A 24,036-nucleotide genomic window follows, 5' to 3' on the forward strand; every position below is an offset into this window, starting at 1 on the left:
TTTTCAATTTCTGTACACTGGAGGCAATAACATCGGCAGAACAGAGGATAAGACCGGGAAAAAGAAAAAGACAAAGAGGGGAGAAAAAACATAATAGGGAAGAAAAGAGCACTGGACTAAGAAAAGAAGTACAAGGAAGAATGTGTATCTGAATCATGTGCTACACCGATGAAAAAAAATAATAATTTAAATTTACCCTGGACATTAAAATAAAAGTCAGAAGAGAAAAGTAAAAACACAGGAGAACTGTAACAGAACCAAAACAATTCAGTCTGACTGATCAGATGACTGCCTAATTAAGAAACCAGCCACACAATCCTAACTGCAGCAGCCCTGTTGGAATTCAAAGTCCTCTAGTGGTCCGCCTACTTGTCGATCAGGTCCCTGACCGCTGGTGGACAGAGGAGCGGATATGTTTCCCACGGTACATTTGGCACTAGTATTTGCCTTTGGTCCAGCAATAGGCAAATAAACGTCTATGTGTTTCCCTAAAAAGGTAAAAAAAAGGCGGCTCATTTTTCAGTTCCACAAGCCTCCAGCGGAGGGCAGGTGGGAGTGGCGTGGGATGGCGATGAGCAGAGTAGAGAAGCGTTGTTGTGTTTTGTTTGTTTGTTTGTTATAAAACTATTTCTAGCGCGTGCTGCTGTCCCTCAGAACCACCAAGTCCACCATCCGCTGGAAACTCTTCAGCAGAGAGACGGCTGTCTCGTGCTCCATGTGTAAAAAACTATGTCCGTTAGCCTGCAAGGCAAACACGCAGCACAGTCAACAGCATGTGTGTGTGTAGTTGGATGTATTTGTTGCAGTATTTATGTCAATGTGTGTGTTGTGGGGAGGATGGAGGGTCACTGCCATCATTATCTCAGTAACACATCACTGTTGGGGAAAAGAGAGAGAAGAGGAGGGGCTACACAGTCATGCTGTAGAGAGAGAAGGGGTAAAGACAAAAAAGGGCTTTTAGATGAGTTCATCAGCTATACTGTACATCTGTGGAGAGAAGGTGAAGGAGGGAGAGAGGGGAGGGAAAAAACGATGGGAATGATAGATTGGAGGAAATCTCCTGTGGTATCTCTTATTTTGACCTGACGGTGTAAAGCTCACAGATCTGTTCAAGATCAATTCTGGTCCTACTTTGAAATAAAAGCTATGGTTAACAAAAAAAAAAGCCAATATTCATTATTACTCTGTGAAGTGTTTATTGATTTATTTTGATTTATCCACATGGGAGTGAAGGTTGCCTCATCAGCTAATGCAGACTCTGGAAAAAAATCTAAATTGGTTGCTCATGTTAACAAGGGAAGCATCCATGTTTACTTTTAAGAGAAACAAAGAAATCACGGGAAAATAAACTTTGTATAAAAATTCTAACTGGAGTAATCACTGCCGTTTTTTAAACAGAATAAAACACTGAAAGGTTTAAAGGTTAAGTCCTGTATATGTTGCTACAAAAGGTATAAAATGTACAATGTTTGAATAATGTAGTTATACTGTTTGTTTATTTTATTAAATGTCCATAGATGTTATTTTTTTCTTCTTAGGCTTCTTATTCCTGTCTTTCATGACACAAAAACTTGCTGTTAACTATCCTGTTGTCAATAATAATAATAATAATAATAATAATAATAGTGCAATGTTGATATCTTATTGAAACAAGAGTAAATGAATCTGTCAGATGAACATGCAGTTTGGAAAAACTCAAACAATAGAATGGTTTGCAAGATGGCCTGGAAACATGTTGAATTGTTTGCAGTAAAACCAACAGCTTTACTGTGAGACCAGTCATTGGAAATCAATGTGCAATTGACTGATTTTTTGTTTGTCTATTATTGGTTGTTTACCTTTTGTATCTTTTTTGTAGATCTTTGTGTATTGAATTTAAATGTTGAACAAAATGTTTATTTCTGTACATAAAAAATGGGAAAAGTATTTGTATGTATACGCATACTCTGCTTGTAAAGGTTTAATTTGGTGTATTTGCATTTTTAAACATGTTTTTGACTATAAACTTCTGCCAAAAATCACTTATCGGCCTCAATGAAAGAGTTAGCCATGATTTAAATCACATCCTCTCAAGCTGGTTAAATCATTTTAAGTGTGTGCAGTCCATAGACTGTAAATACTAATGGACGAAGCCTGAGTGACTTCAGCCGCCTGTGACAGCAGGGGGCTCTGTAGGCTCAGCGGCAGCAGCCACCATGATGGAAATGCTGTCTCAGTCTAACTTTCAGTCGACCTACAGTAACAACAGGCTGAGAGCTGGAGCTGAGGCAGGTTTTGGGCCTCTTCACGAACCGCACCCACCTGTCAATCATGTCAGTCTAACTATGGATAACGTGTATCGTTCATAAAATCATAACACAGCCCTTAAAAAAAGATCCCCCCCCCGTGTACACTGTGTGCCAATAATGATAATAATGAATCAGACCTATTTAGTTTTTTGTCCCAGGCTGTAAACAAAAACAGGCTATTTTTGCCTGTGGCGTGTATGTGACTTCCGTTGTTCTTGGAAGTAGCAGGTACAAATTTTTGCTGCTACAATCTGATTTCTTTTTGCAGCCAGTTTAGTTGCCCCCTGCTGGCCATTATAAAGAGTGCAGGTTCAAGGCACTTTCAAACAAATCAGACTAAATCCACTGTTATTATTTGAGTTGTCTATGTTTTTGTTTCATAAAAGTAAAAAAAATGGTGTGATAATAGGATTATCAAACGTTTTGATTTCATCTTATCAGCGCTCCCTGCGATGGTTGGCTCCATAGTTCCTCTCCAAGAGAGAGTTGGGGGAGGGGGGGGGGGGGGGGGGGGTCATGCCTGATAAATGGACCAACAGGTACACATAAAAAGTAGAATGGGGGGGAAATGCTGAAGTCAGATAAAAATAGTCAAAAAGAGCCTCTGTTTGTAGCCTGTTTTTGACGATGAGTAAGGGGGGTGTTACCTGCAGTATCTTGTCTCCAGGCTGCAGGGCGGATGTGGCGGGCCCATCATGCTGTACCCTAGTAACAAAGATACCCTATAAGTCAAAATGATACACCGTTAGGACAACACAGGGACACGATGGTTTAGAATCTTTGCCTTTCTCATTGTCATCTCCAAATCCATCCCACGAAAAAATAACATTTCTGCCAAAAATATATATGGGAGTTCACCAAATAAATTGTCTTTGTTTTCAATTTAGAGACGCATGCAATGTCAAGATTTACTTGCTATTTGCATCTTCTTGTTTTTTTTTTTAAATGTACAGAAGCTGAATGAAACACTCCTTCCAAAGACATTGATTATACATGTCAGAATGGTTCATAATCTATTTGTCAACATAAGGCCTATATACAATCGACAGGAGTTTAGAAAGAGAGAAAAAGTAAACATAAAGTTAATATATAAAGAAGAGGGGGAGAAGAATAGGTGTGGGATGGGTACTGACTTTAGGGGAAAGCAGTAGGTAGCAGGGAGGGCAGAAGATAATTCATCCCTGATATTTGAACTCGGTTACCCAAGGCAGAGATTGTAAAAACACCAACATCTTTGCATCGAGAACTGAAAGATGTTTTTGAACACACACAGAGTGTGGGACGATGGAGCCGTGTTCGCTCAGCGTGGTTCAACAGGTTGTGCACGTGTTGAACGCACAATAGTGAGCTTAGGTGACACCAGTTAGCCCAAAAAAAACCCCCAAAAAACCCCAATGTGATGTAGTATTGAGAGTGCAGTAGCACCTACATACTACAGTCTTTGAGTGAGTGCAGGAACAAACACATACATTGCATGTGAAAAAAGTTGTGTGTGTGAGAAGTGTTAGTTTATCTGCTATTCACAATGACACTGGAGCTTATACTGTGAGCCTCATATGCTAAAATCAAGAAATGCAGCTTGAAAATGTTTTAACATTCTAACCAAAGCAGCTAAAATAATCATTTTAGCTTTTGGACGACCAGTATACACATGCATGGACTTGGTCAGCTGATTTGAGTCATGTTTTTATGTCCATTAAAATCCTCCTGAGAAAGCATATTTTTAATTTGAATGACTAGTTGCAGTCAGGTTGCATATGGAGCTCACTGTACATTACATATGTATTTGTTAGCAGCTGAAAATTGTTAGTCACAATGATTTTACTTTTGCACACTATAAAGCGGTTGCACACAAAGCTGCAGTCCCCTGCAAAAAAACCTTTTATCTTCAAAATTTAAGAATTGTTCACAAATGTTGAAGATGTACTGTATCTATTTTTCTATCCCTGCATTTGGCAGTATCAATAGTCAGCTACATAAATCAGGAAATATTATTGTGTGTTCTTTGCAGCTTGGTGATAACATAGAAACAGTTGTATCTATAAAATAAAAGTTGATAAATATGTTTGTTAGACAGCAGCTCAGTGTGCAAAGAAAGAAGATTTAGGAACACCAGGAGCAAAACAATTGGATTTTCAGACGCTCATGACTTAGATGTGATTAAAAATCCATCTTTGGCCCCTTTAAACCCCATCTTTTGTTCTTACATGCAGCACGAGAAGCTAATCCATCAAAGCCCAGGATCTCTCTTCTGTCAATACAGGAACTGAGTTACCGACTCGACCGACTGAATCCTGATTAGCTAGCAGTAAACATGACCCAGTGGCTTTGAGAGAAACAGGTGGTCTTTTAAGTCGTCTCAAAAGATCATTGTCATTTCTTCCTTTTAGACGCATGATCTTGACTTCTCTTCTCTTGTTGAGATTTAATGTAACTGGGAAAAGCCAATTTGAATTTTTTTCTTTTAATTTGTTTTTAAATAAATATCTCAGTTAATTACAGAGAATGTGGTAATAATATATGTTAGCAGCCGGTTCCTTGATTTTTAAAGTAAAGTATTAATATAATAATGGACTGAAAGAATATTTATAAATGACATGAAACTCTAAACCACGCGTTTTTTTGAAGAACAGAATTTACGTGGTGGGCATCAATTTTAAGAGATCGAGGTAAAAGAAATTAGTCATAAACTTAATGAAAACAAGTAACAACTTTGTCCCTTTAAAGGCTCGAGTAAAAATGTATAGAGAAGAGAAGACATTTTTCTGCTATTTTAAAGATGACACTGCTCTTACAGAATATAATTATTTATCAGATATAAAAGATCTTTTAGAAGTTAATTTAATAGATTTAAATTTCACTGATTTATCAGGGCTAGAAGTGTGGCTGGGTGCAGACAACAAACTCACCACAAGGGGGAGCCACTATCATGAGGAATGACGCTTGGTATTGTACCCCTCAGATGTATAATTTATCAGTCAAGCTGTTTCCATACACTGACCTTTATAACTCTTTGAACTTTGGCTTATTCAGACTTAAGTCTCCTGATTAAATGAGCACATAAAGTTAAAGTTAAAACTATTATTTTCCTACTTTTACTAATGGCTTTGTCTTCTCTGAATAAAAATAGATGAAAACATAGAAATGGTTAGGCAAAGTAAGTTCTCATAAGTAGGCCATGATGATCAAAGGAATATTAAAGGCGTCTGCATTTGTTTGAGCTTAAACTGCTCACAAATCCTTCCTGATCTGACAATCATGAAAAAAACGTGGACGAAAGCTTCACCTGCTTGAGCAAGGCACCTCACGTGAATGCAGGGATGTAACGACGGTGTTTATAGACATTGATGCTGACAGATGATGACTGTTTTCATATCACAACACCCCTAGGAAATACAAAGGCATATTCTACTTTAGACGATTTACATTAGAGCTATACTTTCTCTCATAACTGAGTCAACAATCAACATTTGGAGACACTAAGAGGAGCAGCAGGTAACACACGTTCCTTGTTAATCATTCATGGACATTTTAATAGACTACGGCGTGATCGTATCTGTAACTGTCAAACTTAACTTTCACAGTGAAATATTGCAAAGCAGTCCAACATTTCAATTAATCTATAAAGCACAATCTGATATTTTAACCATGTCAGTATCATTTATGTTCAATGTCAATATTTCTGCTTCTCGTTTGCCATTGGGATCATGTCCTGCTGAGTAACACGGCATTAATAACAGACAAGCAGCGGCTGATGGAAGCTTTATGAACATGAGCAGAGACGAGAATGATTAAATAACTGTACAAGTCAGCAACTGAGTCACTACTTGTCCACATAAAACTAAAGTGAAATGATGAACTGACACTTTCTGTTATCACTTCACACCCCCGACTTAAATAAATTCCTCATTTGTCACTTAGGCTGCACAAAGGCTGAACGTTTAAAAGAACCCATCTCTATTTATAGACCAGCTATCTTGTCAGTTACTCAATATCTGAAATAACAGTGAAATCTGCCATACTTCCCGTCCTCGGATCAAAGTATTGAACATTTAAAATATATATATATATTTTTTTTTTTAAATCCACCCACGATGTCCCAGAACTAAAGCAGCCTTCTTAAAATAGTCATCAGAGCTCTGTGAGCGGCTTCGCTCCTTTAGACCGACTATAGCAGCGTGTTTCTAGGACAGGCTGCCATGTGCAGGAGGCCTCAGGGATCTGCAACCCAAACAGGCTCTCTGTGGCCGCACTCACTGTGAGAAACAGCTGAACTCAGAAGGAAAAGAGGTTGGCACCTTTTGCAGTGATTGTATTTCAAAAGTGGGGCTGTGACTTCACTTTCCAGGAAGGAGAACACTGTAAAGATGACCCAAACACAGAATGACTTACTATTAATGATACAAAGTGTGTATTTACAGCCCTAACTTTGAAGATTACCAACCTAGGATCATTTCTGTGGAGTCTACCTTCCCATTTTGTGATGTTTCCAGGATTTACAGTATATTAAGAACTTATGTTTTGGCATATTTCATCTACACACCTCTGGCTTCTTCACCCAATCAACAATCAAACTGGGTTTTTTTCCCAAATAGTCCGTTACAATCACAGACTCAAAGTTAACCAAGTCAACTGCTGCCCTTAAGACACACAGACGTACGGACAGATGCACGAAACACTGCGGTAACGAGCAGCAGTTTCCATGGCAACTCTGAAGTAAAGCCGGGGGAGGCTGTGATAGGCTGGCAGGCCGGGTCGGGTCGTACCATGTCGGAAGGTTTGAAGGGGTTCCCCTGGCCACTGATGCCACCAGAGATACTGAAACCAAGACCAGGGTTCTTCTCTATTCTCACACACAACTACAGAGAGAGAGAGGAGGGGCAGAAACAGAGAGACAGAACAAACAAAACAAACAAAGAAAGACAAGTGAAAGTGAAATACAAAAATCGTAACCATCTGTGGTAGATAGACAACATGCACAACAGTGCAACAGTGCTTCATGCGATGCGCGACATGTTTTGGCAGCTATGTTGGAGGTCTGCAGTTGTCTGGCAACGATAATGATTGAGCCACAAATATCCTTATCAGAGATTTTCTTTTATGGGAAAATAGTTGACTCTCTCTCATTCGGAAGGGGAAATATTTAGAAACTGCATTAGGATGAGCTAATCTGAGTGGTGTGAATGACTTCATGTTTCTACCTAAACTGGTACAGTGATCTCCATCTGTGAAATATCTCAGATTTAGATCGACGCCTCCGTGGCTTTTTCTAGACTCGTTTCTGCACACACTGTTGCTGTTAGGTGACTAAAAGTACTCACAGATGTCCCAGCTATTGTTAACTGCTTGATGGCTTTATGTGAAATCTTCCAAATCCCCTAACTGACATGACCGTAAAAATACAGCTAATATCTATACTTACGGTGTCTTGAAGAGTCCATGAAAACTCTCGTAATTTATAAAAAAAAACCTTGCAGTGTGAATCAAAGCGGGTCACATCAACCCCTCCATCTAAAAATATTCATTTAATTTGGTGATGCAATATCACGTCAAAATCATTCTGTTTTTAATGTCACATGCAATGTTGGCTGATGTGGCGTTAGCTAGTGCTATATCAATTACAGAACTTAACTCCTTCTGGGAACACCCACAGAAGAAAAAGGATCAAATACAGCCCAAATCCAACTCGGAACTGCAGCTGACAAAAGAAACCTCTTGTGTCTAGTCTAAGCCTGTACATGATTGTGAATAAGCAGATTAGAACTATTCTAAAACCAAGTGTAGCTAGCTGGATAGCTGCTATGGGAATTTGTCACATATTTTTTCTTATTTAGTATCAGAGCAATCTATTTGAAGTAGTCTTCAAATATGTTACTGTTCACATCTTGACCATATAAGCTGGAAGTGCTTTGAATGACTCAAGTCTATTCCAAACATGAATAACATCTATTTGATATAACAATTATTCAAACAGAAACAGCAAATAGCTGTTAATATTTTAAAATTTTACTTTGACACAGTTAAAAACAAAATCCATGTAATTCTTTTTTGTTTTTTACAGACCTCCAAGATAGCGTGCAATACAAACAGACAAATGGTCAGACAGACGGATACCTGCTCCTGGAAACCATCCGTGCTCTTCTGGCCTTTAGTCTGCAGCAGGCAGCGAGCGCTCTGAGGCCGCGGGTTAGTGTGCGTCATGACGACCTGGTTGCTATGGACCATGCCCTGATTGTGGTACTGGGGGTTGGTGGCGGGGAGGGAGGGTTGATGGGAGGAGTGAGAGGAATGGGGGTTGTACTGGGGCTGGTTCCCTGATGGTGACATGGCCATGGGTAAGCCGGACCCTGGGTAAGCCTGTCCAGGAGCAGGATGTCCTGGACGGGGAAGAAAAGGTCACTGGGTGGTCTCATACACAGACGCATTTTGTTGTGAAAATTACTTGTAGGCTGTTCATTTTGTAAATAAGGCACAACAAATTAATATTATACCAACTGACTAAACTTCTACAACTTTCAAAGTGTATCTTGGTGTCATCATATTTAACTCTTACCTGTAGCTCTACGGTATAGAAGCCCTTAACAGACAGGCATTCATACTTTTTTTTTTACTCTGGTTTCTCAAGACAAGTAATTTATGATGGTTGCTTCTCAAAACTTCAAGACCATTCGTTACAAAAGCACAAAACATGCACAGAAGTAGGCTTAACTGATTTCCCTTTTGTGGGTAATTTGAACATCATCTAAGGCCTATTGTTGTATTTTCTAGATCACCAGAAAATTATCCCATAATCACAAGTAAACAAGCTTTATGTAGAACAAGTTGGAAGTTTTTTCCATTTACCTTGAGTCATGTTGCCTTGGTACTGTCCCCCAGCAGGCACCACTGACAGGGGCATCCCGGGTTGGTATTGGCCCCCTTTGTTCATCATCCCATCGTAGACCTGCTGCCCGACCACTCGGTGAGGTGTAGTGGACGAGGAAGAGGAAGAGGAGGTGACGATCATGTGTGTGTTGTGTGATTGGTGGGACTGGTTGTGGGAGTGGGCACTCTGTGGACAGAGGAGAGGCAGTTAAAGACGATGCATTAAACGTTGCATGACAAAAGCGTTCTTCGTACCTTCTTCATGAGGTTGTCAGGTGGGACGTCCCTCCTGCCGAGTGAGTAAGGAGCCCACTGGTTGCTCCCTGACACCCCCTCCTGGTCGTTGTCCAGCATAGCCGCCTGCTGAGAGGGGGTCTAACAGAAAGACAGAGACACAATGATCATTACTGAAAAGGAACATCTACTTTGTGTCATTCTCTTAATGTATCAGCCTCTCACTGGTTTCAGGCAGGTTCAAATTAATGTCATGTATGATTTTGTTGTTTTAACACGGGGAACTGTTGGACTGTAACTGATGAGTAAATCATTTTTGAGCAGTTTGACAAACATACATCATGTTCTTCTTCATGCTGTGACAGCTGACAAATACCATATTAATCATAAACCAAGGGCCCTCATTTAAAGCTACAAACATGAAACAATTTAAATTCTTATATATTTATAGTTCATTATCAAAGTTATCAGCATAATAAAAAAGACAAGTGTGCACACATCCAAGCGAATTGCATACAGGTGCAGGACAAACACGGAATGACCTGCAGAAAAAAGGGACCACATCTTTCCCTTTTTTCTGCAGTTTTAACTGTATATCATATTCATTCATATTCTGTACCAAGAATGTATGTGCGATCTGATTGCAGATTTGATTGACACCTACAGTCATTCAATTCTAATCCAACATTGCCGAACCTTGACTGGTCCATGGACAGAGTGACATCACCTTTTTCTGAATAAGACGAGACTACGTCACGCAGTTTAGAGAAGTAACAAATGCTCAAGAGTGAGACAACAAAGCTCTGCCTGTAGTCTGACTTCAGACAGTAAAGCATTTTACAAGTGCGTAGAGAAATGTTTGTTTCCGCTAATGTCATCGCTGCTTCATCTCTGTCCTTAAAATCTGTTGAGTACAATCCAATACCAGTGCAGTTTATTAGCAGCCACACTTTACAATACATTGTAAAAAAAATATGAGATTTGAACAGACAAACTATTGTTGATGATAATCAGTGAAGTCATTGGGGCTGCAGTTCTGTGCAGAAGCAGGGACAGATATTCTCAATAGTAACCCGTTTGTGCAGTAAGGCTGTTTTTTTGTAAAAATTTAGACAGTGTCAAAAGTTTTTTTTTGATAATAAAAATAAGAAATTGTGCAATATTGGCTGGACATGTTGTTTTATTGTCGTGTTATTAAAACAAGTATAGAAATCATATGAGTGATGATGTTGATGTTGTTTGATACGATACTAATATCCCAGGTCGCCTATCAAAGTTAAAAAACTGCTACCGTGACAACCCTAGTGTGCAGTAATAAGAGCAGGGGTTCATTGTTCCCACAGTGATACTCACAGCGTTAGCAGACGGAGGAGGAGGTAGTGGCAGCCAGCGGCCAGCAGGGGGATCATGCTTAGTGTTATTGTAAAGATTAAAGTTCAAAGTGCTGCTGCGCCCCTGGCCGTGACCCCCGCCCTGACAGAGCATGCCCAGCGTGAGCGTGTTGTGCTTTAGGATACCACTCTGATTGGAGGAGACAACATCACATGACACGAGTGAATGTGGGGGTGGGGGGAGGGGGGGAGGGCGGAGCAGCGTGGTGACAACACACTGTGAGATCCACAAACAAACAAACAGATAAACAAACAACAATAACACTGATAAAAACAACAACGACAACAGTGCAGAGTTGCTGAAAGCACAGAAAAATGTTAGCTCAGGACCGGTCATTACACACAGAGAACATCGTGTCATACAAGCAACAACTGGCTCATTGCAACATTAGTGTGTAGAGATTCAGATAGTTTGTGTCGGTACATACGCTGATTCTTTAACAATCTATGAATTGCTTTAATTGTTTAGACTCAAACCTCTACATATGTGTGTAAATGCTTAATCTTTGTTCCATCCCACAGCTCTGTCTTTGTGTTTTGTACAGGTGGGTGTTTTTTTTTCTTATTTTTGTACTCCAGACCTCCCCCTTTCTTCTCTCCTTCCTGTTGAGGCACAGACTCTGATTAAATAATTATTAGTTTGACATTTTGTAAAATATGTTTGTTCACCTTCTTGCAGAGACTTTCTCAAGATTGATTGCTCATAACTGTCTGGGGACATAAAGGGAGGAAACAATCACAGTGGCTCAGAACAAAGGAATATTGTATGCCGTCTAGAACCTGTGGTTCACCACATGATATTTTTCAGTTTTTGAATGATTGTACAGCTTTGCTATTATCAGAAATCAAAAAGTTAGCCTGTCTCATAAACCCTGTGAGAATAGGTGCTGGGATAGTTTTAGACACTGTTGCAAGAACTTCTATTACATTCTTGGCATCCTTTTTGTGACAGTTTTCTTATTACAAAAAAATAGATGTGTCATGTGTCTGTTTACTGTCCAAAGCAGAATTATTTAGTTTATATTTCAGAGTATGTTTATCTCCTGAGGGTGCAGTAGGTCAGGCTGACAGAGCGACAGTGTGGATGGGACACACATGCAGCTGAACACACACCTAGTCAACCTTTACAACACAGACTTACACAGATACAGACAGGAGGGCCTCCGGAAGCTGTGTGAGTGTGTGTTCACATGTCCCTGATTGTGTCTCTGTATTGCACTGACTTACCCTGTCCAGTCGTTTGGCCTCTATGTGCCTCAATAGCTGTTGCCTCCAGTCGGCGGGCATCCTTGAGGTGATGTCTTCAGGTTTCTGTGGTACCACGGGTCTCACTTTGATGGTGTCATCCGAGGGTTTCTCAGGGCAGGTTGCCAGCGTATAGTCAGGGGGCATCTTCTCCAGCAGTGCAGCCATGGTGGGACGAGCGGACACTGGCCGGGCCTGAGGACGAAGAGTTAGTCATTTACAAAGACCATTAAAATGAATTAATAATGATTAATATCAATCTCTTTTTAAAAAAGAGAACTAGAATCAAACCTGAACTTCTCTTTAATAAAAAACACAATATTACATCCTTTACATTTTATATGGGGCCGCCATCTCAAATGTTTTGGTTCAACACTTTTATAAACACAGCATATTTATACTTTACCAAAATTAGATACAAAGTACACTAAGAAAAGCACACTGCAACAAACAGCTAAAAGCAAACAGAACAGATTTTAAAGTCTGAAAGCTGTGAGTTGACATTACATCTTGTAAGGTTAAGAGGGTTAGACTGCTGCAGTCATGTAAACATTATTCTGCACCATGAAGAAAAGATTTTCACACGGGAGGTGATGTATAGTCTAACCTTTACATTTGCCTTGCATTGATGGCTTGAGACTGCAGTTTTAAGTGCTCAGTATTCAATTCCTGACTTTTCTCTGCCTCCTCTGCCCTGCTCCTTCATGCTGAGAGCAGCCAGATAAGTTGCTCTGAGCATCTGATCAGTATGCTCCTGGACATCTCTCTGCGACTATTTTTGGAAAGTCTGATTCTGGGCAAACCCAGACCACGCTGCGAGGATTATTTATAGTGGTGGGAATACCTTGGGATCTGGCAATAAGGACACCTGCGCTACTCAGCTTAGACTGCAACAAGAATGACCTGGACCTAGATAATCAGTACAAAAAGAAGGAATTACATGCTTCTAATCTGTCATTTGCCTTGGCAAATATCTTTTTGGTCAAACAAAAGAAATAAAGTGTTTCATCTCCTTTCAGTCTGATGAAAATAAAAACAAACTGACCATGCAAAAATCTGATTTCCTTTCGAAACCACCTGAAATCATGAGCTGGATGAAAATAATATTGTGGGCCATTTTTCAAGCCATAGTACAAAAGCCTGGATGTTTCAATTTTTCTTATGTCAAGATTTTTTTGGCCTGACTAATTTCTAAATAAAGTATTTATTCTGTCACTGTGGGTCAAAAAAATAAAACAAAACATCATCTAAGGCCATTTTGAAAAAGATTTCTCTAGTAGGTTTCTGATTTATAGTCAACAAATCAACAAAAAATACAGAAAAAGTGAACATTATTGTTTTGTTTTAATACTAGCATCACTCACCCTTTAATCACAGATTTAAAGGGAACACATGAGCAGGTTATGTGACAAACAGTTTACCTGAGATGCTCCGTAGGTCTCTGTGCTGTAACTCCTGGCAGACAGGGGGCGGCGCTGAGTCAGACTCTTAGTTGGATAACCAATCATGGGCTTCTTTTGTTCCTGGTATGTGGGATAGTCGTCATCATAGCGACCATTTCTCTTATTGTGCAGCATCTGGCTCTGGTTGTCGGACATGTTGGTGATTGCAGCGTGCTCCATGGGGCTGGAGTAAACAAGAGCCCGGCTGTAAAGAGGGGGGTCGGCCTGAGGAAGAGAGGAATTTCATCAGACCGCTAAAGCATCAAAAAAGAAATAGAGCAACTTCCTAAACAGAAGATGATTTGCCCAAGGATAGCACTAGCTTTTAGCCAACCTTTGCACATCTCAACTATCACATGAACAAAACTGAGGCAAACTTTGACAACAGCTCTCTTACCTGCTGTCTGTACTGAGCCTCCTGCAGCGCCTCCTGTTGGGCTTCATGGACCCTGCGGAACAAAGCCAGCTCTGTAGAGCTCACTAATGAATCTGCTCTCCTCAGAAACCCAGGTCTGGAGCGCTGCGCTGGGATTGGCTGCTGCTGCTGTTGACTGGAAGGTCCGTCCTGATTGATTGGTGACTGGGGGAAAGAAAACATCTCCAGCGGAGGATATGCACGATATCGAGGGCTCACCAGCTCCTTGGGTAACGTCTTCCCTGGTTGGTTGATGTACTCTATGGCCTTTGTAGAGTGGTTGACATAATCAGGTGTGTTGGGGAAGGGTGGAGGGACCCGTCGATCCATGGTCACCTGATTGGTTAGAATGTGTACAAGTAATCTCATCATACAAACTTGTTGAGACTTCTGACTTTATTTCATCAGACGGGCTTTAAAAAACTTTTTTTTCTTTTCACTTTGTTGTGAATTGTAGATGATGAGATGATGAACTATTATAAATACAGTACCCACATTTCTTCTGAACAAGTGCATATTAAAAGAAGAGATGCACCATCAGGGCCAATACAGACATGATGTCTGAAATACAAATGTAACCGATTGCTGATAGCAATGTTTGTTTCAAGACTTCTTTGTGTGTAAGACTCCCACAATGCCACAGTTTTCTCTGGTGTTGAGCAATGAACACAACAAATAAATATCAGCTTCATCCCTATTAATGTAATGTATGTAATGTATCAAACAACAACGTAAAAAGAGTGAGATGTGTAAGGTGCTCCTTCTAACCTCTACTGTTAACTATTATTCTAATTCTAGCTTTTTGGAGCTTGAAGTTATGGCTCAGCTGTCTGTCTGGTATATTTACTGATTTGGTCTGTACATCACCTTCTATTGCACCATATAGACTCAGTACGTCAGTGAAAAGTGGAATATGTAGGCGACTAAAAGCCAGATGTTTTCCTCAGATGTTGGTAGAAAGCAAAAGCAAACAATAGATAACTGAATCTAAATAAAACAGCTCTAAAATAATGGAAGTGCTGCTAACCTGGGGGTTGTAGTTGTGGTCAAAATGATACGCCTTATGAGGGATGGAAGGTTTTTGGTTCTGTCCCATCTGGTTGCTGGCCCCATGTCCAGGGAATCCCAGCTCATCGTCTAACATGGGGGCGGACTGTGACCGGGACATGTTGGTCTGCTCCATGGAACCAGAATACTCGGGACGGTCCAGACTTGTCTGCTGCTCAATGGATGAACTGTAGCTGTCCACGGGAATACTGGTGATCGAAAGCAAAACAGAAGAGCTTTAAAATCACTTGACTCCTGTGACAGAGAGAGAGAGATAAAAACAACCTACCTGTAGACCTTGTAGGAGCCAATGTCGATCTCATCAATGCTCTGTGACTTCTTAAACTTCGATCTTGTCTCCCTCATCATAGGAGACAGGCGGTCTGAGCTTTTACTCATCACCACAGTCACCTTGTTTCCCCCGCTGACAGTGAGCTGATCCTTTCTGTTCTGGTCTCCCTGGTTGTTGTGGTACGACCAGCTGCCAGGCAATGGCCCTCCACCATGTTCAAGTCTGTGGGTATTATAAAAGATAATCATTGGCATAGTCATCTGTGAAAGACAAAGCTATTTTGTTGTGGTTTGGTTTGACTTGACATTTTAGCAACACTTGGTCATAATTTGTCTAAAAAGGGAAAAAAGCGTGGAAAAAAAATGTCACAAAGTCTTTTATTTAGTCGACTTGAATGGCTGACAAAATGTTGCTAGTTTTGGTGGTGGTTTGGTAAGTGTATGTGTACTCCACTAAGAGCTCGCTGGAGCTTCTTTAAATTACCTGGGGTCTCCGTCCTTGCGGTCAGGGTTGGGGCTCGAGGACGGCGTCAGGTCAAGTTTGGAAGGGAAAGCGGTCCGGTCCTCCAGGGGGCTTGGGGTTCTGGTCCAATTCTGCCAAGGATTCTGGGATGAAGGTCCAGATTGTTGGTCATTGTCAGGAGTTGAGCGTTGGTTGCTGTGGAAGGGGAGCGTCTGGGTGTCCAGCTCCAGAGGGACTCCTACGATTCGCTCTTGCCTGAGGAGGGGGCGGCGCCCATGTGTGGACTGGCTGCGGGGTTTGGAGCCCAGCGGAGGGTTTCCCTGACTCGTATTGGAAGATGGACCATCCAGAGGAGACTCCTCAGCGTCAAAACCTGTGTTGTCATAGTGAGGGGCTTCTGCCCAATCAAAAGGCTCGCTCAGTGGGCGTCGATCCCCTCGCTGCTGCAGGGTTCCTGATGGAGGGGTTTCCCTCTGAGACAACAGGGGCTTGGAGTCAATGGGCTTTGGGAACGACTGAGCCAGTCTACAAAGATAAAAAATAGTAAGAATTGATTAGACAGTAAAATCATAAATCACATTTATTGCTTTATTAAGTCTCTATAACTCTCCCTCTCTGATGTTAGAAGGATCACTTAGCCAAAATCATTTACTGCAGTTAATATAAGAGAAGCCTTACACTATTATACATTAATGCATTCAATCTTCCTCATTGCCAAATATCAGAAGTAAGCAGACAAAGACAAAGATATAAACAGTGTGATTTTGCATATAACTGCAGGGTTTGTGAAATGACTACTTGAATGTCAAAAATACCCAAGTGAACTTTGAACCTGTAGACATGCACTTCGGACAAAGAGAGGCATGCAGCAAATGAGAAAGACACATCTGTTTTTACTGAAGGAATTCTTCTTGTCACTTTTCTTTAAAAACCAACACATCATATACAGATTTGCCATGAATGCATCAAACTTTACATAATGAGTAGGCAACAATGCTACTGTTGTAAAGCAGTTGAGTCTACCTATATACAGTAAATCTTAGCATTCTGTTATATGACAGTTACAAGACATTTGGCCTAAGATAAGGAAAATGCACATTTGATATTGATGCATTACCACACCCATCACATGACATTTTACAGAAAGTGAATGACAATATTTCACATTGGGATTGGAACCAATTCTTTAAACTATTACAATGCTCAGTATGACGTACATATGTAACATAGAAAAATGCTGCTTATGCACACATAACGTAGGGCAATTCAAAAAACTGCAGCAAGAGAAAAAAGGCACACTTGCTCCAATGCCACAAAAAAAAGTTGTATCTTTTATTCTACCTGCCCCTGCTTTTCTAAGAACATGTTCATGTGTAACCGAGGACTATGATCCATCAAGTGGCTTTAAAATATGTCGTCTACCAGGACTTATCAGGTCATGTGTGGATGTTAAATATATTTTAGTATCAAATTGCTGAGCTCCATTATGCTCTAATCTTCAGTCTCATTGGAATTATACAGAAAGGCCATGGATAAATATGGCAGGTGGTTTAGGTTGAGGTGTTTGTTGTTGAATATAGCTGCATTGTGTTTTGAAACCGTGTCAGAACTGTTTTTGATAGCAGCCTTTAATGCTATTTTTTTTATTCTGGATCTGTCAAACTTCATCATAAGTGTACTGCAGTCAGGACAAGAACTTCAGTAACAGGACCAAATCCTATTTATTTGCTTTGGTGTCAAAGAAAATCCTCTAGATAGTCCTGCTGCCCAAAATCTGATAGCTTTGATGCAGAGAGGAGAAGAGAAAGAAAGAGAGAGAATCCTGAAGAAGAGTCAGCAGCATCCTAATGAGCGTCTCTGACCTTGAGTGAGCGAGCAGAGGGACGGGAAAGACAGAAAGATGGACAGAGCAGAAGACGGATGGAGTGATTGGAAACATGGATGATAGATGGAGGAGATTGAAGGAGGGGGTTGGAAGAGAGAGAGAAGAAGAAGTGATGATGGATCGACAGACGGAGGGACAGTGATGAAATTGAACATGAAGCAAATGTGTGTGTATGTGTGTGTCCGTACGTACTGTATGTGTGTGTACCTGTTGGTCCAGTGTGTTTGAGGAGCCTGGTCCTTGCTGGGGGCTGTCAAGGCAGGTGCGTGTTGGTGTGTGTGAGAGAGAGTGTGTGAGTGTGCGTTGGCTGGTGGGTTGGAAGAGCCGGAGGAGCCCTGTGAGGGCGAGTAGTCGGAGTAGGTGGCCGAGGAGCCGCTGTGGTTCAGACAGTGGAGCTTATCCACCTCCTCATCTGTGGACTCTGGACCGAAACAAAGACACAGATAGCTTTGTCAGTGAAAATGTCACATCCTCGTCTTTGTGGAAGCACGCTTAACACACAGTACAGGAAAGTGTGTTTGTCATATGCTTGAAAAAATAATCGGTCATTATCTTGTTGGACTGGATTTGTTTGATCTTCTCCTATAACCAATAAACACTTCTATTGTAGTTTTATTTTGTTTTCTGTGTAACCATTTAACCCTGAATAATTCACATTTGTAACACAACTTTTTAATACCTCTACATCCTCAATGAGATCTTTTCTCTCTCAAAAAACCTGATGAATACAACCAGATACATGTAGTGTAGAAACAAACTACCAATGATTGAAGGGCACTCTCTTTAGGACTTTTCTAGCAAAAATATCACTAATGTGATTTTTTTTTTTTTTAATTTTATCAATATGTTGACAAATTGCCTCTGATACTTCAATTAGAATATTTACTGGATTGATGCAACACACGATTAACTTGTATAGAAAAGTTCATGAGGGTCTGACGAAAGCCTCATGTGGTTCCAATACTTGAGTGATTTTTAAACTTTAACTTGCCATTAAAACAGAAGCCTTTAGGTTTGATCCAAATTATACAATATGTCTTGGATTGTGTTTTTGATGAGCATCTGATTTTTAAATTTTTGACTGAATCCCTTTTACTCATTCACCCAGATTTTCAGCTTGTATGTGATAACTGCAGCACTTGAAATGAAGCCCAGGAGGTCTCGTCCTGGCAGCAGAAGCCCGGCTCTTCAGTAGACGGAGCTCCCCCAACCTCCAGCGAGGTGATCTAGCACTACAACCACACGACGTCCCTGACGCCCAGCCACCACCATCAGACTGTGTCGTCCCCACTACCACCGCCGTCCATATTCATGCACGGCCTGTATCTAACCTCCACCTTAGCAGCAAGGAAGTGAGGACTAAACGAACGCGAGGAACACAAAAGAAGAAATCCTTCCTGCATATTATCCCATCATCTTTTGTAAAGCGCCTCGAGATAACACTTGTTATGAATTGGTGCTGAATAAATAATAATTGATTGATTGAAACTCCTCTGTCTCCTGAAGTTCATTCTTACTTTGAATAAAAGCACATGACAGAACCAATGATTCTGAATTATACTTTAACAAAACAAGCAGATTACAGCTTTTTATTACCTTTGCCTTAAAACCTGTCAATCATAAATTACACACATTAAGCTTAACAATCTGTCTGAGAGTTAATCATTTTGAGTTAATCTGACTTAGGGGTGGATTACACTCCGAGCTCGGAATTAAACAGAGCTGCAGTTTGTCATGGAGAAAAGATAATAACATCCTTGCTCAGTAGACAGGATTAGGGGACTAAATTATTGAGAACAAAAGAACAGATTTTTGATAAGGCAGTAAAATTCGCTTTGTGCTCATTAGTGAAACTTCTCCAGCTTTGGTTTTAGCTTTTATGAAACGGAGGCCTTCAGGCTAAAATAAGTAAAGAGGGTCGAGAATAAAGCTGAACACTTTCGACTTGAACCTTGATTCACTGGAGACGTTCACTGGTACCCCCTCCCCCCCACTGTGTTTTGTGCTGAAATAAATCTGCTTAACACCATGACTAATTATTGGACACTATTACAACATGGCCCAAAGCTTCAAACAGCAGACACATTAAATTACTGAGTGGACTGAATGTGTGCTCCTCTGTTTACATGTAGGAGCCTCTGGTTATGTCTCTATGTATGTGTGTATATTATATGACACTGTACCTTTCTTGTCCTTCCCCAGAAGCACCACCTTTGGTTTGTACATCGGTGGCTCCACCAGGGTGGGCCTCATGTCAGAGATACGGATATCGTTTGGAGAGCCGCCCATAGAGTCCTGTGAGTAGAGGAACACGCAGGTTCACATCAGGACATCCTTACTCTATATATCTCAGTTTAGAGCTTACAAAGGAAGTAGTCTGCTGTGGAAGGTGAGCAACATGTAAACACATAGACAAGAGAGCTCAGAGCTTTTTTACGTTTTAATGTTTGTGTTTAACCTTTCTTTAGCCATGTTACCAACCCATTGAGATCAAGATCTCTTTCACAAGAGTGACCTGGCCAAGTCAGTGGCAGCACATGTCCCAATAAACATGACATGATAAAGAAACCGTTCACAAACAATAAGGAATGAGAGTATGCAAATCAAGTCAGTACGTGAAACTAATGTCTGTTAAAGCTGGAAAAAGGAAACAACAATCAGTTTTGCAACAAGTAACCTGCATAATGTTTGCAAAGACACTAAAGAAGAGTACTGACTGCTTAACATGGATGTCAACAATTTGGCTTAGTACGTATTTTCATCTTTGCACAGACTTAATGAGGCAGGGAATTAATGCAGTTAATGACTTTTGATGATTTAAACTGAAAAGAAAGACAGCTTTGGTGATTCACAAGAAGGATTCTAAAGTCCTTAACTTGGAATAATCTAGTGTGTGGAATATATAAATTGCCATCACCCTTTAAATTTGACACACTTTCTTAATCCCTGAGAGTTTACACTGTGTTATAGAGAGACATGCTTCTTTGCACACATGGGCCCAAATCACACACATGCACAAACAGGACCCGTGGACATGCAGTAATGGAGAGATGTCAGAGTGGGGCTGATACATACTCCAATGCAGAGTACTACCGAGGTCTCAGTTTGTAGGGATTTGGGATGGGAACCAGAGGGTCAACTCCTGATATGGCCTATTATATGGAAGTACGTGTGCATGGTAGCTGGAGAGATGCAAAGGCACTTCCTGAGTACTGCGGAGGTGCCCATTCACCTTATTTTGGTCTGCACCAGAATTTGAACTGGCAACCCTCTGGAATCCCAACCCAAGTCCCTACAAACTGAGCTACTGTCCTGATAATCTCATCATACGAAATCATGCAAAACAAACAGAAGATGACTGAGAAGATGGACCAATGTGGGCCTTAATTCAAGCCAAAAACACTGTAGACCCAGACATGGTCCTGTTCAAATGTACTGTGCATCACAACGTGACAAACCTCCGAGCTCTCCGTTAAGTCTTCTTTGTCCTTCCTCTTGGGAATGTCGATGCCAGAGTTATGCATTGATCCCTGATCCATTAGCTGAGACTGAGAGAAGTCCTGCATCTCTCTGTCTGTCACCTGGAAAACACACACACAATTTGTGCTGCCTGTCCTACACCTTAATGATCATAGATCTCCGTCCTTTGGGGTGCTGAAGGAATGAGTCCTAATCCCTGGAAAATAAGTAAGCATTTCAAGTCACCTCACCTTGATGTCAATTTATAACCATTTTTTTGGGTTAGATGCCTGAAATAGTTCTGTTGTGTGCACACGCTTTAGAGCTTATCCAAAAATAAAAAATGTCAGTGCATACACTATTTGTGATTTCTTTTTTTACATCTCTCGGAAAAAGGAGACAGCTAAAAAAGCAACCGAATGAAACACACAAGATGTGGGGGACATCAAACATCATCATGATAAACACACAAGTGTAAGCTCAGTGGTACGATCCAATCATGCAACTGTGGTGTAACTTTGTAGCATGCTACAGTTAGCCTTTCATTTCTGGCCATTGCTTTTATGTTTAAAAAAAAAAAAAAGGCAAAAGAGTCCTAACCGCTACACAAGCAAAGCTAACATACGGAGCAGCAAGGGTTTATGGGAAATTGTGATATTCAACATTAGAGGCAGGGTCGGTCATTTTCCCCAGACACACTTGATTGATAGGTTTTGGTTGAACTTGTCTTTAGGTCCTGACAGAAATTAATAAATCATGTGCTCCGAAATAGGAATGAAGAAAGTCCATCACCTGTAGCGGTTGAAAGCCTGTAAAAACTTCGACCAATGTCTGCCATGAGGTACCAATCTGATGAACCAATCAGACTTCCCTGCTCCTTCTCTACCCCATGAATGCACTAGCCCACACTAAAAGCACGGCGCTCATGCTTGTAAGTGAGGGGCAGGGCTTTTGAGGAAGCACAGAGGGGAGGGGGTGGGTGAAGACGGAGCACTGAGGGGATGCTACTTTCAAAGTCATGCTAGTTTTCGAAAATTACCAACCCTGTCTCTAAACTACCTAAAAATGTGTTTAGTTTTCATCTTCTAATATTAAGATTTTAAAAACACACTTTCACAATTTTTTACGAAAAAATTTTATGCAAATAAAAAAAGTGACATTGTTTGCTGGCACTGTTTAAGTTTGCTGTTTTTGTGTCAATCCACTTCACTTTTCCTGAGAACGCTTTTCCCTGGCAGCTACAACCTATGCAGAAAATAAGCTGCTGTTTTGAAAAGACAAAACCAGCTTTTTGGCTATTGTTTTGACGGTATAAGTTCAGAGCACTGACTGTTATACTTGCTAGACTGGTATTGTTATTGTTTTGACTTAACCTGTTATTTTTGCCTCAGAATTTTTTTCTTCTAATTTACGGGTCGACCTGCAACAAATGTTTGTTCCCTCTGCAGAATGACTTGAGACTGCCCCATGCATTGGCAACTCACAACAGCTTAAGTTTTCGTAAATGATTATTTGCATTTTTTTATTCATATCCTGCAGTGATTTTTAGAACATTAGTGTGTGACTGTGAGCATGCTTGTGGCTGTGAGTGTGTGTTTCCTACCTCTTTAGGAGGCAGGGGCCATGGCGGTTCGTATGGTTCTTTGCTGAGGTGTGTGTGTTCCATGTTGGTTCCTGCCGAGGTGGCAGTGCCTGTGCTCAGCTGGTGCTGGTGCTGGTGTTGGTGTTGGTGTGGGTGTTGGTGTTGGTGTTGGTGCTGGTGCTGGTGTTGGTGCGGGTGTCCGGCGTGTACGCTTTTACCCACAAGGCTTTGCACTGACTTGACCATGTTCTTTAGGTCCTCAGGGTAAGGTGTTGGGTAGCGCTTTAGGTTTATCTCCACCTTCACACATAAATAAAAATGGGTTGATTGGTGTACACATGCATAAAAAGGACACACACAGTGAGCATGCATCTACTTAAGAGTGCAAGTAAACGTGTCAGCCTGTGTGAATCTTCAAAACATCAGAAACAAGGCATCGTCAGCTCTGTCACAGTCCATTTTTCTCAGATTTCTTGTTGAATGTTCTGATGTTGTTTTCCTTCTTGACCTTCTTGTAAATCATTTCTCTATTGAACGTTGATATTGTGTTACTGACACCTGTATTGTTTCAGACACTCCAATATACCAGTAAAATCTGAGGAGAAACGCCACAGGAGTTTGGGAGGAAGTGCAGGATTATGGAAAAGACTTTTCTTATTTTCATTTCACTTTCAAAAGGATCCAACACAAGAGGAAATTCTCCTAGATTTGTCAACAACACTGATTTAACATGTCTGTATTAAAAGTGAACATGCAGTATATAAAAATGATAGGCAGTATATTTAATTTAAAACAATCAGTTTTAAGCAGTTAGAAGCAGTGTAATAAACAGAATCATGTGCACTAAAGCCAGTCACAACGGGGATAACAAATGATCATCAGACTGATGGATTCATAGCTGCAGGACCTGCTTGCTCTCCATGATATAGTACAAGGTTGTTTTTAATGTTCAGATATCAACTGAAGCCCGGTGAAATTATGTGAATTTCATCACAAAAGATTCACCATTGTTTGTCAAATGGCTCAGAAACGATGAGAATGATGAGGTTCAGCTGTTGAAATCTAAGATACAAAACATTCACAAGCCTGTCTGTGTTACTAGTACGAAGATAAAGATGAATAACAGTTCAAATGTGAAAATCTGTCCGTCTATTATCGATTGACAAAGTACTATGCTAGCAGTAGCTGGTCAGTTAATGCTGCCTTTGCAAAACTTCTATTGAATCCCTGGCTGCTTCAAATGACCTCCTCCTGCTCTTATACTCAGCAGAGACAACGAGCGAGAGAGAGAGAGAGAGAGAGAGAGAGAGAGAGAGAGAGAGAGAGAGAGAGAGAGAGAGAGAGAGAGAGAGAGAGAGAGAGAGAGAGAGAAGAGACAGACAGACAGACAGACAGACAGACAGACAGACAGACAGACAGACAGACAGACA

The 24,036-nt window shown here is 40.8% G+C and overlaps 1 protein-coding gene across 15 annotated transcripts in view; it reads right to left on the reverse strand.

The window, feature by feature from the left end:
• Positions 1–517: 517 nt before the first annotated feature.
• Positions 518–24,036, reverse strand: part of lrrc7 (leucine rich repeat containing 7) — a 98,824-nt gene continuing 75,305 nt past the window's right edge. For 3 of the 15 annotated variants that reach the window (XM_079349718.1, XM_079349717.1, XM_079349709.1), the window contains 17 exons: positions 22,628–22,906; positions 21,024–21,146; positions 19,749–19,860; positions 17,758–17,986; positions 15,702–16,205; positions 15,216–15,440; positions 14,907–15,135; positions 13,862–14,215; positions 13,444–13,689; positions 12,005–12,217; positions 10,740–10,907; positions 9,408–9,527; positions 9,132–9,339; positions 8,403–8,665; positions 7,055–7,147; positions 2,936–3,010; positions 518–741 (listed from right to left, as the gene is read on the reverse strand). In XM_079349718.1, coding sequence (XP_079205844.1) covers positions 631–741; positions 2,936–3,010; positions 7,055–7,147; positions 8,403–8,665; positions 9,132–9,339; positions 9,408–9,527; positions 10,740–10,907; positions 12,005–12,217; positions 13,444–13,689; positions 13,862–14,215; positions 14,907–15,135; positions 15,216–15,440; positions 15,702–16,205; positions 17,758–17,986; positions 19,749–19,860; positions 21,024–21,146; positions 22,628–22,906 — 3,552 coding nt within the window. In that variant the 3' untranslated portion in view covers positions 518–630. Of the gene's footprint in view, positions 921–2,935; positions 3,011–6,586; positions 6,648–7,054; positions 7,148–8,402; positions 8,666–9,131; positions 9,340–9,407; positions 9,528–10,739; positions 10,908–12,004; positions 12,218–13,443; positions 13,690–13,861; positions 14,216–14,906; positions 15,136–15,215; positions 15,441–15,701; positions 16,206–17,757; positions 17,987–19,748; positions 19,861–21,023; positions 21,147–22,627; positions 22,907–24,036 lie in introns of those variants that run through there. The other 12 variants (XM_079349714.1, XM_079349716.1, XM_079349723.1 and 9 more) reach the window with 11 other exon arrangements.

This window comes from Symphodus melops (genome assembly GCF_947650265.1).
Source record: "Symphodus melops genome assembly, chromosome: 8".
Taxonomy (NCBI): Eukaryota; Metazoa; Chordata; class Actinopteri; order Labriformes; family Labridae; genus Symphodus; species Symphodus melops.